This window comes from Chenopodium quinoa, unplaced genomic scaffold (assembly GCF_001683475.1).
Source record: "Chenopodium quinoa cultivar QQ74 unplaced genomic scaffold, ASM168347v1, whole genome shotgun sequence".
Classification (NCBI taxonomy): domain Eukaryota; kingdom Viridiplantae; phylum Streptophyta; class Magnoliopsida; order Caryophyllales; family Amaranthaceae; genus Chenopodium; species Chenopodium quinoa.
Genome location: NW_018744151.1, coordinates 4,925,384 through 4,939,618, shown reverse-complemented (window position 1 = coordinate 4,939,618; position 14,235 = coordinate 4,925,384). Strand labels below are relative to the sequence as shown.

The 14,235-nt window shown below is 35.7% G+C and overlaps 1 protein-coding gene across 2 annotated transcripts; it reads left to right on the top strand.

Moving 5' to 3' along the window:
- The first annotated feature begins 4,610 nt into the window (after positions 1–4,610).
- LOC110693714 (GDSL esterase/lipase At5g45950-like) lies at positions 4,611–14,084 on the top strand. 2 transcript variants are annotated; one of them, XM_021870886.1, is made up of 6 exons: positions 4,611–4,946; positions 6,294–6,424; positions 7,005–7,211; positions 12,596–12,622; positions 13,033–13,282; positions 13,712–14,084. In XM_021870886.1, exons 1-6 carry the CDS (start codon positions 4,670–4,672, stop codon positions 13,900–13,902), a joined length of 1,083 nt encoding a protein of 360 aa, XP_021726578.1. In that variant the 5' UTR covers positions 4,611–4,669; the 3' UTR covers positions 13,903–14,084. The 2 variants fall into 2 exon arrangements, with proteins under 2 accessions (XP_021726578.1, XP_021726579.1); XM_021870887.1 differs by lacking the exons at positions 7,005–7,211; positions 12,596–12,622 and having other exon boundaries at positions 4,614–4,946.
- Positions 14,085–14,235: the final 151 nt, after the last annotated feature.

The following is a 14,235-nucleotide window of genomic DNA, read 5'->3' as shown; positions in this document are numbered from 1 at the left end:
TGTTTGCATAACACATAGGCCTACACGCTCATTGGCACAACACATAAGCATACATGGCTCAATCCATGCCCAACCCTTGGGTGAAAGCAAACACAGATGCTCACGCCTCTTCTTGCTGAATGTACTGAAGTGTTGGGCGTCCGATATGCTCTCCAACTAGTGCAAATATTGGGCTATAATCGTGTGTGGGCCGGGTGGAATCAGATGCCACAAATGTTGTTCAAGCTATGAGTATGGTGGATGATAGCAGAGCCCCTATTAACATTATCTTTGATGATATTAGGAAAGATAGTCTAGTCTTTGATGCCTGTAATTTTTCCCATGTTAAGCGTAATTGTAATACGATCGCTCATCTTGCTGCGAGATGGGATACCGGATATAATATGGAGAACGTTATTTTGGGTTCCTTCCCCCAAAGCCTTACAACTTTCGCAGAATTAAATTAGATATAATTTAATAATACGGGTTACTAACTTTCCTCAAAAAAAAAAAAAAAAAAAAAAAAAAAAAAAAAAAAAGCCTAACCCTAGCCACCTAGATAGATGGCCATAGGTTAAAAAGTAATCCCCCACGTGCCCCAGGCAAGAAAAATCAACCAATTGTCCTCACCAACCTTACCTTCAACAAAATAAGAGTAAGCTTCTACCTCATGCTCCTTTTACTTGTGATTTAGATATGAAACTAGTTTTGCAATTGCCACTCACACTAACAATTAACAAAACAAGAGCGGCAAGCAACCAGCCATGATCGAAAAAAAAAAACATGACAAAAGCAAAGACAAGTTTATTATTGTGGGAAACTCGAGAGTTAGGAGAAAAACCAACCTTTGCACTATGGAGTACTCCCTCCGTCCCTTAATTAGATTCCTACTTCTCTCTATTATGTGAGGAATAAATGTTAGAAATAGGAATCTAATAAAGGGACGGAGGGAATAGTATTGATAACGAATGAGTCAAATATACAAGCATGAATTGTATGAAAGTCAACTGCTTCTCATAAAATCTCTCAAGTTAGATGTTCAAAGTTTAAGGCAAAATGTACAATGTAGGGATGGAATTTATAAAAATCCAACGATGAAGAAGCATTCACATCGAAAAGGAAGAAATTGAAGGCCGCTAAATAAAACAAAGCATCAATTTCGAGCGAGTTCATGCAAACCAAGATGAAATTCAGGCGAATGCTCTCTTGTTTTTAGCTTTGAGTTTGATCAAACTTATTTAGCTTCAATTATTTCCTTCAGATGCATAAGCAACTCCTTAATTATGACTCCACTTTAAAGGATCTTTTCTCTACACTAATACTAATAACGAACATTACTTTCTTCTATGTATAACCTTGATCAAAGATATAGAAATGTGTTTATTTTGAAACAAATAGAGATATATAGAATTGTATCGTCATTCTCTTAAATATGTCAATCTAATTTTATTAATTTACCAACACGTTGAATAATGGAGGACATGTAGCCATGAGTGTACTAAAATGAAAGGAAAATTAAAATTCATCGATCTACATGAGTGAAAGTTGCACAACTCTATAAGGCCGTTTTTGTAAAAGTGTTAGTAACTTGATCAAGAAATGAAACATGGAATGCCTAACAACCCAAGGTAATATAATTAATGCAACATCTTCACACATATATTTAACTTTGGTTACACTTCATTCAATGTAGCATTTTTTAAAAAAGAAAGATGCCCAACGTTAGAATAGTTTATCTCAAAATTGATTCATCGTAGCAATTACAACACTTTAGAGTTGAAGGCACAACTATTTCTTCTCCACCCCCACATTTTGCCATGATGATTAGAAGCTTAGGAGACATAATTTTTTCTACAACCCCACACTTTACCATGAATACAAGAATATTTTTTTTTTAAAAAAAATTACATTATCAATTTGAGCATTGAGAGTTCGGTTTATACCTTTATGGCGAAATTGAAGTGTACGTTTAGCAATTGACAATGATAATTTTTCACACTTTTGTACTGTCACTCATATAACAAGCTTTTTGGAACTAATTATATAGTATAAATAAATAAATAAATAGTACGAGTACAAAATAACATATAAATAATGTTATTTTAATAATTTTTTTATGTAATTTTTTTTTTTTTTTTTGCAAAATACAATTATCAATCTAAATTTCACAACTGATTACGCTTCCAATCATATAAGTATGCACGCCTAATTGGCTTTCATAAAATCATACTCATAATTACATTGGTTTATAGGTGAGGAAATATTTCGAAGCAATTAAGAGTATAAGGGCTAATAATAGTTGTAATAAAAGTAATAATTGCCACTAATACAAATTTAGAAATAATAGCATTGATCTGATCCAGTGCTTTAAACCACAAGTAGCTGGATGCTAGGTTGTGGCCTTATGGGCAATAATAATGACACCTACTAAGATTAAAAGCCCATAAAACATAGACCTACCTCTTGAACTATGCATTTCTACATTTCATACTATATCAAAAAAAAAAAAAAAAAAAAAAAAAAAAAAAACATATTGGATGTCAAGATTGCCAACTGTGGATTGATGTTACATAGTATATGGCCGGGATCAAATCTCGTATACACCATTTGTCATCCCATTATTTGTTTGCCCCCAAAATAGAATATATTTAATATCGTGTTTAGTTAAGTAGTACTTTGTATAATCGTATATGTTTTATGTTTTATGTTTGATATTTTATTCCACATCAGCACAAGAACCATGCTTATGATAATTAAATTGATCTTATTCAAGCATATTTGGAGCACTTTTTTTAATTGTATGAAAATAATATATATATTTTTTTCTATATTAAGTAGAACATCGGTCGTTTGAAAAATGACTATATTATTTTGATGATACACAATATGATTGGTTCATTTTTTCATGTTATGAAATGACCACAACCTATTAAATATTACTAAAAACAGAAAATGCTGACGTCACCACTACCCACATGTCGCTCTCTTAATAAAAAATTTCCTGTCTAAATGCAATGATAATGTCATCTTTAAATTTTTTATTTTTTTGTGGTGCTATATATTTAACATTTTTGAAAATGAAATATTAGAAGTTTCTACCTATTACAACTAAAACCTGTCAATTTATCGTAGGAAATTGAAACAATTAATTTTAAATAGTACATTAATAAATGACTTCCTACATTGAACTATGAATAAATTTTTCAATAAATTATGCTTAATGATTTACAAATTACTTTCCATAGACTATAGTGATCTTTATTGACATACTTCATAATTTTTGTACACCTCTTTTATTAATTACTCTACATATATCCAGTGGCGTATCCAGGATTCACATAAAGGGTGTGCACAATTATATACTTATAGAAAATCATGTTGTAGTCAGCAAAATAATGGTTGGAAAAAATGTGTTGCAATGGGATTTGAACTTTGACTAGAGTTAAAATTCAAAAAAGACTAAAAAACACTTGGATAACCGGTTGACTACACTTACTTATTGCTAAAAAGTTGCACCAAATTTTATTTTAATGTAGTTGCAGGGTATGCAAAGGCATACCCTTGATACATGCTATATCCGCCCCTACACATATCTATTTCATATTATAACTCGATCAGAAACTAACTCCAAAATATTTCAATTAGTTTTCATTTGTCTTAAATTTTTTTAATCAAAACAACATAACAACCTGAGAAGTAAGGCATTAATTTTTTTGAGCTAAACTGTGTTGAACTGAATTGAACTTCATGAATTATTATTGTTATTAAGATGAAGTCCAAAATTATTGGAACAAGTATGATCCAAAACTCAAATTATTATATTTACTCAGAAAAAAAGGCCAAAAAATGTAACCACCCTAACTCCATCCCAGCTAATTTTTCTTTTTTTTTTTTTTTTTTTTTTGGGGGGGGGGGGGGGGAAGCTAATGCACAACTACATTCTCTAGTGACCTATCTAAATCATTAAAAAAAAACTAAATATTATCCACTATAAACAATTGGCAGTTTATCATTGATGCGTTTTAATGTAAAGACGTGTGCATAATTAATCTTGGAAATATAACTAAGATATAAAAATCAGTGCGTGTTGTGTGTGGGTGGTCATATTGTGTGACCACTTATAAAAGAATTCTCAAAACAACTCCTATAACACTGACTAGGTAACCCCTATAATAGTGACCAAGTAACACTGAATAGGTAACCCTAAACGAGTAACCTTATAACACTGGCGAAGTAATCCTGACGTTGTGACCAGTCATATATATAAAACTTTGTGTATAAAAATGTATTTTTATCGACACCGATAATATATTCATCTGGCATTTCACATGAGAACATTACTCATCAAGTACTAACCAAATCTCCAAATATATCCAATAATATTGCCGGCTAATAATTATTGCATTCAATCTGTATAAAGAACTAACTGTACCAGTGTACAGTATAAATTCAGTAGATAAACCTAACTTTTAATCATAAATGTTTCACCAATACCATCTAAATTACGCTCTGTCAAATAAATTCACTTAACTATGACTGCTTGTCCTTTTTTGTATAAAAAATTTATTTATTTTTGTTATTGAAACAATATTTTAATTAGCTTTTATTGCTACTAGTACTTATTATATATGTGTGTATTACTTTGCTACGTACATTTCTCACTTAGTTATTCACACAAAGAGATCTTAACATGGGTTTAAGAACTTTTTGTTTAGGATCAATTTTATTTTTCATGTTGTTTATGCCTACACTTTTGAATGCTCTTACGGTGTCGGAGATTCGAGAGTTGAGAGCTAAACACCGGTTGTCGAGTTTGTTGGTGTTTGGAGATTCAAGTGTTGATCCCGGCAACAACAATCGCATCACAACCTCGTCGAAGAGCAACTTTTTACCTTATGGGAAGGACTTCATGGGCGGTCACCCTACCGGAAGGTTTAGTAATGGGAAACTTGCAAGTGACTTTGTAGGTAAATATTATATTATTATTCCCTTCATTGCATTTTGCATGTTTGTTAAGACTCTTACGAGTAAGGAGTACATACATATATGCTTCTTTTGGACTCAAATTAATCAACTCTATCATATTACGGAGTATATATATAAAATATTATTATATAAGATCTTGTTAATAAATTTGTTTTAATGATTTTTATAATTAATGAGCATTTCATAAATAAATTTTTAATATGGTAATACATAACGAAAATTGTTATTATTTTCATACGTGTACCTCAGTGATTGTATGTGCAGTGTGCACGTAAAAGAAAACGTAGAGCACGGTAGCTGAAATTGGATATGATACTTTTTTTATCATGCATTTTTTTAAAAAGAAACTTCTATCATGCAAATTAAATAATAAAATGCATAGTAGTACTTTTATTAAATATTTATACATACATAAAGTGTTTATTTATAAATCTTTTGAAATACTCCGTATTAATTTACTGTATTTTTTTGTACTCCTACTATGGTTAACAAGCATACACTGTACAAGAGAAATCTGGTACAGTGCAAAGTTGAAAGTAAATGGCAGCTTTCTACAAAGAGAAAGAGCATGTAATTACTGGTATTTCATTTAGTTCGTATATATACAAGAAAAATGTCATAAGTGGAATTTCTTTATTTCATGGTTAAAACACTTATAAGAATAAAAGGTATCAATATTATAGTAACATCCTTAATAACCCGTTTGGTCGGGTAACTTACCTTGTAACTAAGTTTTATTAGTTTCTGATTAAAAAAAAAAAAAAGAAGTAGGAATGGCCTGTTCCATCTATTGTCTACTTGTGTTATATTAGCAAGAGAAGCCACACTATATGTTTGAGATGATAGGACGCGGGTTGCATTTTAGTATTTAACATAAAATGGTCCGTCCATTTTGTCGTGCATTCACAATGGTCCCTTAGTTTTTTCTTACTAAAATATAAAAAAATAATAACAATTTGATTTTTAGAAGGTTATATAATAGATTTATACAAGCACAATTTTTGTGGTGAAGAGGGGTATAGTGTGTAAATAAAAATGGAGTACGAAGTAATCATATAGTATTGCTTTTATATCCATGATTCCGATCAATAATAAATCGTGATGATGGAGATTTAGCTAGCTTAATTATGAACGCGTCTATAATGATTAAACAATAATAATGACCTCCTATTAAATATTAATTGAAATATATATGATTCATATTTCTCAATTTAACACTTTATTATTCTTCTTTTATTTATTTATTTATTTATTTTTTACGTATCATTAGTAATTTATTGCTAATAACTCGAATGCTACTAGTTAATTTAGGTGTTTAACTTTAACAGCTGAAGCATTAGGTTATGCAAAAACAGTACCAGCGTTTTTAGACCCAAATATAACAAAGGAGGATTTGCTACATGCTGTTAGTTTTGCTTCTGCTGGCTCCGGTTATGATGACCTCACTGCCAATCTCACTGTAAGCTCTCTTACTAAGCCTTAAGTTGCACATAAATTAACAACAACAATAAAGATGAATTTTTTTTTTATCAAATGAAGTTATGAATTCTTTGTATCTTTTCACCGTGATACATATATGTGTGCATACGTGTACGTGTGATTGAGAGACGTACTAAAAATTGGATTAATATCTTTATGTAAATTGATAAATGCACATTGTTTTTAATTATTGATCATGATGCGGTTAACAGATCCATTCAAAAACGTATCCAAACAATTTTAATATTCAAGCAAATTAACTATTACTCCATACATCAAATTGGTCCATTAATTAGAATTTGTGTCTCCAATAACCTCAACTAGGTACAACAGTTAGGGCTGGGGTAGGGAAATCCCTCCCCACCCCCTTCAATTAGTTCCAAGCTAAGGGCCCTAATTCGCTAATATGTGAGACACGTGGGATTGTGGGAAGAGTTGAGGACAACAAGGTCAATTGAAACATTCATCTTTACTTTAAAAAAAAAGACATTTTATTCATTTTTGCCGTTATAAAATATATATGTGTATGACATTAAACTGTTTTTCTGTTTCATGGACAGAATACCATATCATTGACTAGACAAATAGAATACTTCAAGCATTACAAGATACACCTGGGACAATTTGTAGGATACAAAAAGGCCGACGTAATTATAAGTAAGGCTGCTATACTAATGAGCATGGGCACCAACGATTACCTACAAAATTACTTCTTGGAGCCTACTCGTCCAAAGCAATTCACCTTAGATAAGTACCAAGATTACTTGGTGTTGTGCGACAGCGGAAGCAAAGGTCGAAAACAAACAAGAAAACAATAAAGAAATTCAATGCAAACAATAAGAACAACACCAAGAATTTACGTGGTTCACTATCGATGTGATAGCTACGTCCACGGGCACCGAGATCGAATGATTTCACTATAAACTGCAAAGATTACAAAGATGATTCTTGTATTTCTCAAGAACGGCTCTCACCCTCTCTCTTAACCCTTATACTAATATTAGGGAGGTTTTATATTAATCCCTAAATTAAAAGATACTTGGGCAAAAAGATAACATAAAAGATAACTTTAAATCGTAAAATCCGCGTCTCCGCATTTTTCCTTCTCCGCCCGGTCAGACCGGGCAAGGTCTGCCCGATCGGGCGCGAGAAGAAAACTCCATACGAATGCTTCAACGTATCCAACCCCCACCGCCCGGTCAGACCGGGCAATGTCCGCCCGATCGGGCGGACAAAGCTACGAAGTACGAGTCACCTAATACTTATCAACAATCTCCACCTTGACGAGAACTCGTAGTCAGCAAACGACCCCATCAAGACATAGTGGAAAAACATCTCAAGCCAAACCCGATGCAAGACTCATGCATAAGCCATACATCCCGATAAGTCTTCAACCAAGACCCATCACATACTCGTCTCCAAGTATAACAACTCATAATGCTCCACCTGCATCACAAGCCCCGGGCAAGCTCCACCTTAAGGCCAACACACCTACACCAGGAGCTCCCCAACTTCGCCCCTCAGGGCCTACTACATCACGTAGTAATCAATATTTAGCAAGTCTAAGCAATGTTTAAACTTGCTAAACGGAACAGGCTTAGTGAAGAAATCAGCCGGGTTGTCAGCAGTCCCAATCTTCTTCACCTTAATCCTCTTGTCAGTACGCAAGAAATGATACCTGACATCAATGTGCTTCGTCCGATCATGGTGTACTTGATCTTTAGCTAAGCAAATCGCACTTAGACTATCACAATACACTGTAGCAAAATCCTGTGCAATACCCAGTTCACCTACTAGGCCTTTGAGCCAAATAGACTCCTTAGCTGCAGAAGTTAAAGCCATATACTCAGCTTCAGTAGTTGACAACGTAACTGATGACTGCAATGTAGACTTCCAACTAACCACAGAACCACCCAAAGTGAACACATAACCAGTCACAGACCTCCTGGTATCCACATCAGCTGCATAATCAGAATCACTGTACCCAGTGACCAAGCATTCCCTACCATTCCCGTACACAAGACCAATATCAGTTGTCCCTCTCAGGTAGCGAAAAATCCTTTTCACCCCTTGCCAGTGTTCCCTCCCAGGTCGAGCCATAAACCTGCTTACAACACTAACAGCATGCGCAATATCCGGCCTAGTACAGACCATAGCATACATCAAACAACCAACCGCGTTTGCATATGGAACTCTAGACATATAAGACAACTCCTCCTCTGATTGAGGTGACATAGACAAAGACAACTTACAACTAACAGTAGTTGGCGTACTTATAGGCTTCGATTTTTCCATCCCAAAACGAGACAAAATCTTTTCAATGTAGCTTTTCTGAGTCAAGAAAAGCTTACCTCTAGCCCGATCCCTGTAGATCTCCATACCCAAAATCTTCCTAGCTGCACCCAAGTCTTTCATGTCAAACTCCGAGTTAAGCATCTCCTTTAATCTAGCAATATCAGATTTATTCTTTGTGGCAACCAACATGTCATCAACATATAACAAAAGATAAATCATGGAACCATTATCCAGCTTACTATGATACACACAGCAATCATATGAATTCCTGTCAAAACCTTGTGAAACCATAAAAGAATCAAACCTTTTGTACCACTGTCGGGGGGATTGCTTAAGTCCATACAATGACTTTAGCAATCTGCAGGCATAGTGTTCCTTTCCAGGAACTTCGAATCCTTCGGGCTGCTTCATCAGAATCTCCTCCTCCAAATCGCCATGAAGGAAAGCCGTTTTAACATCCAACTGCTCCAGCTCAAGATCAAAATGTGCTACAATTGACAATAACACACGGATAGAAGTATGTCGAACCACAGGTGAGAATATCTCAACAAAATCAACCCCTTCTACCTGACTGAACCCCTTAGCAACTAGCCTAGCCTTAAAACGTATTTGCTCAGTTTCCGACAACCCTTCTTTCTTCTTGTAAATCCATTTACAACCCACAAGCTTCCTCCCTTCCGGTACCTTTACCAGTTCCCACACTCTGTTCTTGTAAAGAGACTGCATCTCTTCACCCATTGCGGCAAGCCATTGCGCAGACTCACTACAACTAATTGCTTGTTTATATGTGGCAGGTTCAAATGACTCTACATCATCAGCTACACTCAATGCATAACCTGTCATCGCATCAACACAGCAATTTCTTCCCTCCATCTCTTCAATCAATCTAACAGGCTTCTTGATAACTCGTTTAGGCATCTCAAGAATGGTGTCAGGTTGACTAGATGACCCCTGATTAGATTGCTCCACCTCATCCCCAGAGTTAGAATGAGTAGGAGTAATCTCAGGTTCAGGAGTACCCGGCACTGGAACATCAGCATCATCATCAATATATTGTACCCGAGGTAAATCAGCAATGGTAGACTGATGTACCTCAAGTACCCCATCTGTCTGTAATAAATTGTCTCCTTCCCTTCTCAAATCTGAAATCTCTGCATTTTTAATTGAATACATGGTGTTTTCATCGAAAGTAACATCCCTACTAAGAATGACCCGACCCTCCGAAGGTGAAAAAATTCTAAACCCCTTCACACCATCCCCGTACCCAACAAAACACCCCTTCTTGGCTCGTGGATCCAGCTTACCCTCAATAACATGATAATAAGCAACACAACCAAAAATCTTCAAATTCGAAAAATTAGGCAACTTACCACTCCAGATCTCAAACGGAATTTTGGAATCAATTCCAGAATGAGGACCCCTATTAATGACATAACAAGCTGTTAACACAGCTTCACTCCAGTACCTCCTCCCAAGCCCTGCATTAGAGAGCATGCATCGAACTCTCTCTAGCAGTGTCTGATTAACCCGTTCTGCTACACCGTTCTGCTGTGGTGTCTTCCTGACAGTATGATGCCGACCTATACCCTCATCTGCACAGAACTGATTAAACTCGTCTTTGCAAAACTCTAGCCCATTGTCCGTTCGTAGCTTCTTGATCTTCCTTCCTTGTCGATTTTCCACCAAAGCTTTCCATTGCTTGAAAACTTTGAAGGCCTCATCCTTTGACTTAAGCAACCTAAGCCATGTGTATCGGGACTTGTCATCAACAAATGACACAAAATAGTGGTAACCTCCCATACCTTCAACTCTAGATGGACCCCAGCAATCTGAATGGATGTAATCGAGCACTGCATCAGTAATGTGAGCACCCTTGCTGAACTTTGACCTGTGTTTCTTACCAAACACACAATGCTCACAAAATTCAAGGTTGGCAACCTTGACCCCGGATAGAAGACCCCTCTTGGACAATAGCTGCATCCCCTTCTCCCCCATATGACCAAGCCTCATGTGCCAAATCTTAGTCATCTCCTGGTGAGATACAGATGCGCAAACCGCAGAACTAGGCAGTGTAACACCCTCAAAAACATAGAGGGTGTTCCTTTTGATACCCTTAAGTACCAACTCAGAACCTCTGAAAATACACAACTCCCCATCTGAAAACACACCATTGTACCCCAAGTCATCCAGGGTACCCAATGAAATCAGATTTTTTCCTAAAGCAGGAACATGCCGTACATTAGTCAAAGTTAACCTCCGCCCATCAACAGTCCTCAACCTCATGGAACCAATACCTGTGACCTTACATGGAGCATTGTTACCGACTATAACCATACCCCCATTGCGAGGTTCATATGTATCAAACCAATCTCGACGTGGACACATATGGAACGAACACCCCGAATCTAGAACCCAGTTATCAGATAAATCATCAGACCTAGCAGAACTGACTAATGCTAAATCTTCCTCTGAATTATAGCTCTCATTCGGTTTCTCTTCAACTACAGCAGCCTGGGACTTGTTTTTCCTCACCGGACAATTATTCCTAAAGTGACCCGGTTCTTTACAGTAATAACATGTTTTAGTAGTAGTTTTACTAGATCCATCCTTGCCGTTTCCAGCACCCGACCCAGCATTGTTCCCCTTGTTAAACCCCTTATTCTTTTTAGACTTTCCGGACTTAACAAACAACCCACTACCATTATCCCCATTATCACTCGTAGCTTTCATTCTGAGTTCCCTAGTATGAAGTGCTGCCTTCACTTCTTCTAAGGTTATAGAATCCTTACCAACAACAAAAGACTCTACAAAATTCTCAAAGCTAGACGGTAGAGATACAAGTAAAATCAACGCAGCATCCTCATCATCAATTTTAACATCTAAATTACGTAAATCAAGCAAAATAGAGTTAAGTTTTTCTAGATGTTCCCGTAAGGAAGTACCTGACTGCATCCGGAGGCTAAACAACCGCTGTTTCAGTAATAATTTGTTGGTCAACGACTTAGTCATATACAATGACTCCAGCTTCAGCCACAATCCAGCCGCCGTTTCCTGATCAGCCACCTCCGTGATGATTTGATCATCAAGACTAAGTAATATGGTAGAGTGTGCCTTCTCTTCCATAACTTCTAACTGCGGGTCAGTCGGTCCATCTTCTGACTCCGAAGTAGTACTCTTTGGAGCCAACGGACGCCATATCTGCTGTTGTTTTAACAGAGCCTTCATCTTAATTTGCCATAGCCCGAAACTATTTTTCCCGGTAAACTTCTCAATTCTTATTGTTGAATCTCCTGCCATTGTTATCTTCAAGAAACTCTCCAAGGATTGAACCTGAGCTCTTGATACCAATTGTTGTGCGACAGCGGAAGCAAAGGTCGAAAACAAACAAGAAAACAATAAAGAAATTCAATGCAAACAATAAGAACAACACCAAGAATTTACGTGGTTCACTATCGATGTGATAGCTACGTCCACGGGCACCGAGATCGAATGATTTCACTATAAACTGCAAAGATTACAAAGATGATTCTTGTATTTCTCAAGAACGGCTCTCACCCTCTCTCTTAACCCTTATACTAATATTAGGGAGGTTTTATATTAATCCCTAAATTAAAAGATACTTGGGCAAAAAGATAACATAAAAGATAACTTTAAATCGTAAAATCCGCGTCTCCGCATTTTTCCTTCTCCGCCCGGTCAGACCGGGCAAGGTCTGCCCGATCGGGCGCGAGAAGAAAACTCCATACGAATGCTTCAACGTATCCAACCCCCACCGCCCGGTCAGACCGGGCAATGTCCGCCCGATCGGGCGGACAAAGCTACGAAGTACGAGTCACCTAATACTTATCAACACTTGGTCTCTCGCATGCGCCATGCCATTGTGGTAAGTACACTTATACATACTCATTCTGTTTCAAAATAATGGTCATCTTCGTTTTCATAACAATTAACATTGACATTCAATAATTGTCCATAGAATATAGCCTTAGGGTCTGTTCACATTTACTTAATTTCAGTTCAGTTCAGCTCTAATCAGTTCAGTTCAGCTCCTAATTTCCCTCTCTCATGAAATATTCATTTCAGCTCCAATCAGTTTACTTCAGTTCAGATCAGCTCAATTCAGTAAATGTGAATAGGCCCTAGCTTAGTTATTTAATCATATTTTCATATATCAAAATAAGATAATATCAAATACGTAGTATATAATTATATGATTCCAACCTTAAAAAAGGAAAGATGATATATAATGCGCATTGCCATTAACCTAATCAATTTTTTCATCTTGAATTGTAGGGGATGCACAAGGTTGGAGCAAAAAGAATAGCCGTAGTTGGTGTACCACCATTGGGTTGCATGCCCGCGGTGAAAACATTTGTAGGTGATGGAGTACATTGTGTTGATAAAATTAACAAAGCAGTCTTATCTCTTAACTTAAAAATAGAGAAAGAAATGAAGGCTATTCAGACTCAATTGAACATGAAAACGCTCTTTATTGATGCTTACAAAGTCGTAAGTTCCGCAATTAACAACCCAAAGAAATATGGTAAGTCCAACTTCTGTTTAGAAGCTTGTGTTGTACGATTTTCCTTTTTAATTTGATGATTTGTGCTATTTTCTCAAAAAATTATTTTCTTCGTCTCTAAATTGTATATACATGCTAATTAGGAGGAATACTATAGTTGAAGCTAGAAACATTAACCTTGGGTATTAATCATTGAAATTTGTGCATGTTGATTCACATGAAGGAAAAAAAACCAGCGCAGAATTGCATGTATATTCGTTTCAATATATGTGATGATTCAAACAATAACTAACTGTTTTATGAGTTTAATTTAATTACATTCAAACAATAACTGTTTCATGAGTTTTAATTTAATTATATGTACGTAGTACTTAAATTTTAAAAAAAATAAAATTTAATGCATGAAAAAGGTTATTAATGCTAAATCATACATATATATTATTTTGACAGGTTTTAGTGAGACAACAAAAGGATGTTGTGGAACAGGAACATTTGAAGTAGGTGATGCATGCAAAGGCTCAGAAACATGCAAAAATCCAGATAAATATGTATTTTGGGATGCTGTTCATCCTTCTCAAATGCTGTACAAAATCCTTGCTCAAGTGACCATGAAGTCTATCCCATCCACTTTCTTTTGCTGATGTAAATGCATGCAATTAACTAGTGAAATTTCAAAGACACCTATGTAAGGTTTTGAGCATGCATTGCTCTGTGTTTTAAATATAAGAAGGGTTTTCAATTCTAAGGGGGCAACTCTCTTCTACAGTATAGTTCTGTCTACTAAATATTCGTTTTTCCAAATATTATCTATCTTCATTCATGATGTTCATTGTGTATACTACTTTCTCCTTCGTCTCCTTTTGTTTGTCATATATTCTATAATTGTTACGAGTACTTCTTTAATTAATTAATTATTAATGGATGTATGGAGTTGATGGAAGATAAAAATTAATGAAATCAAGTGTAGTGAATGA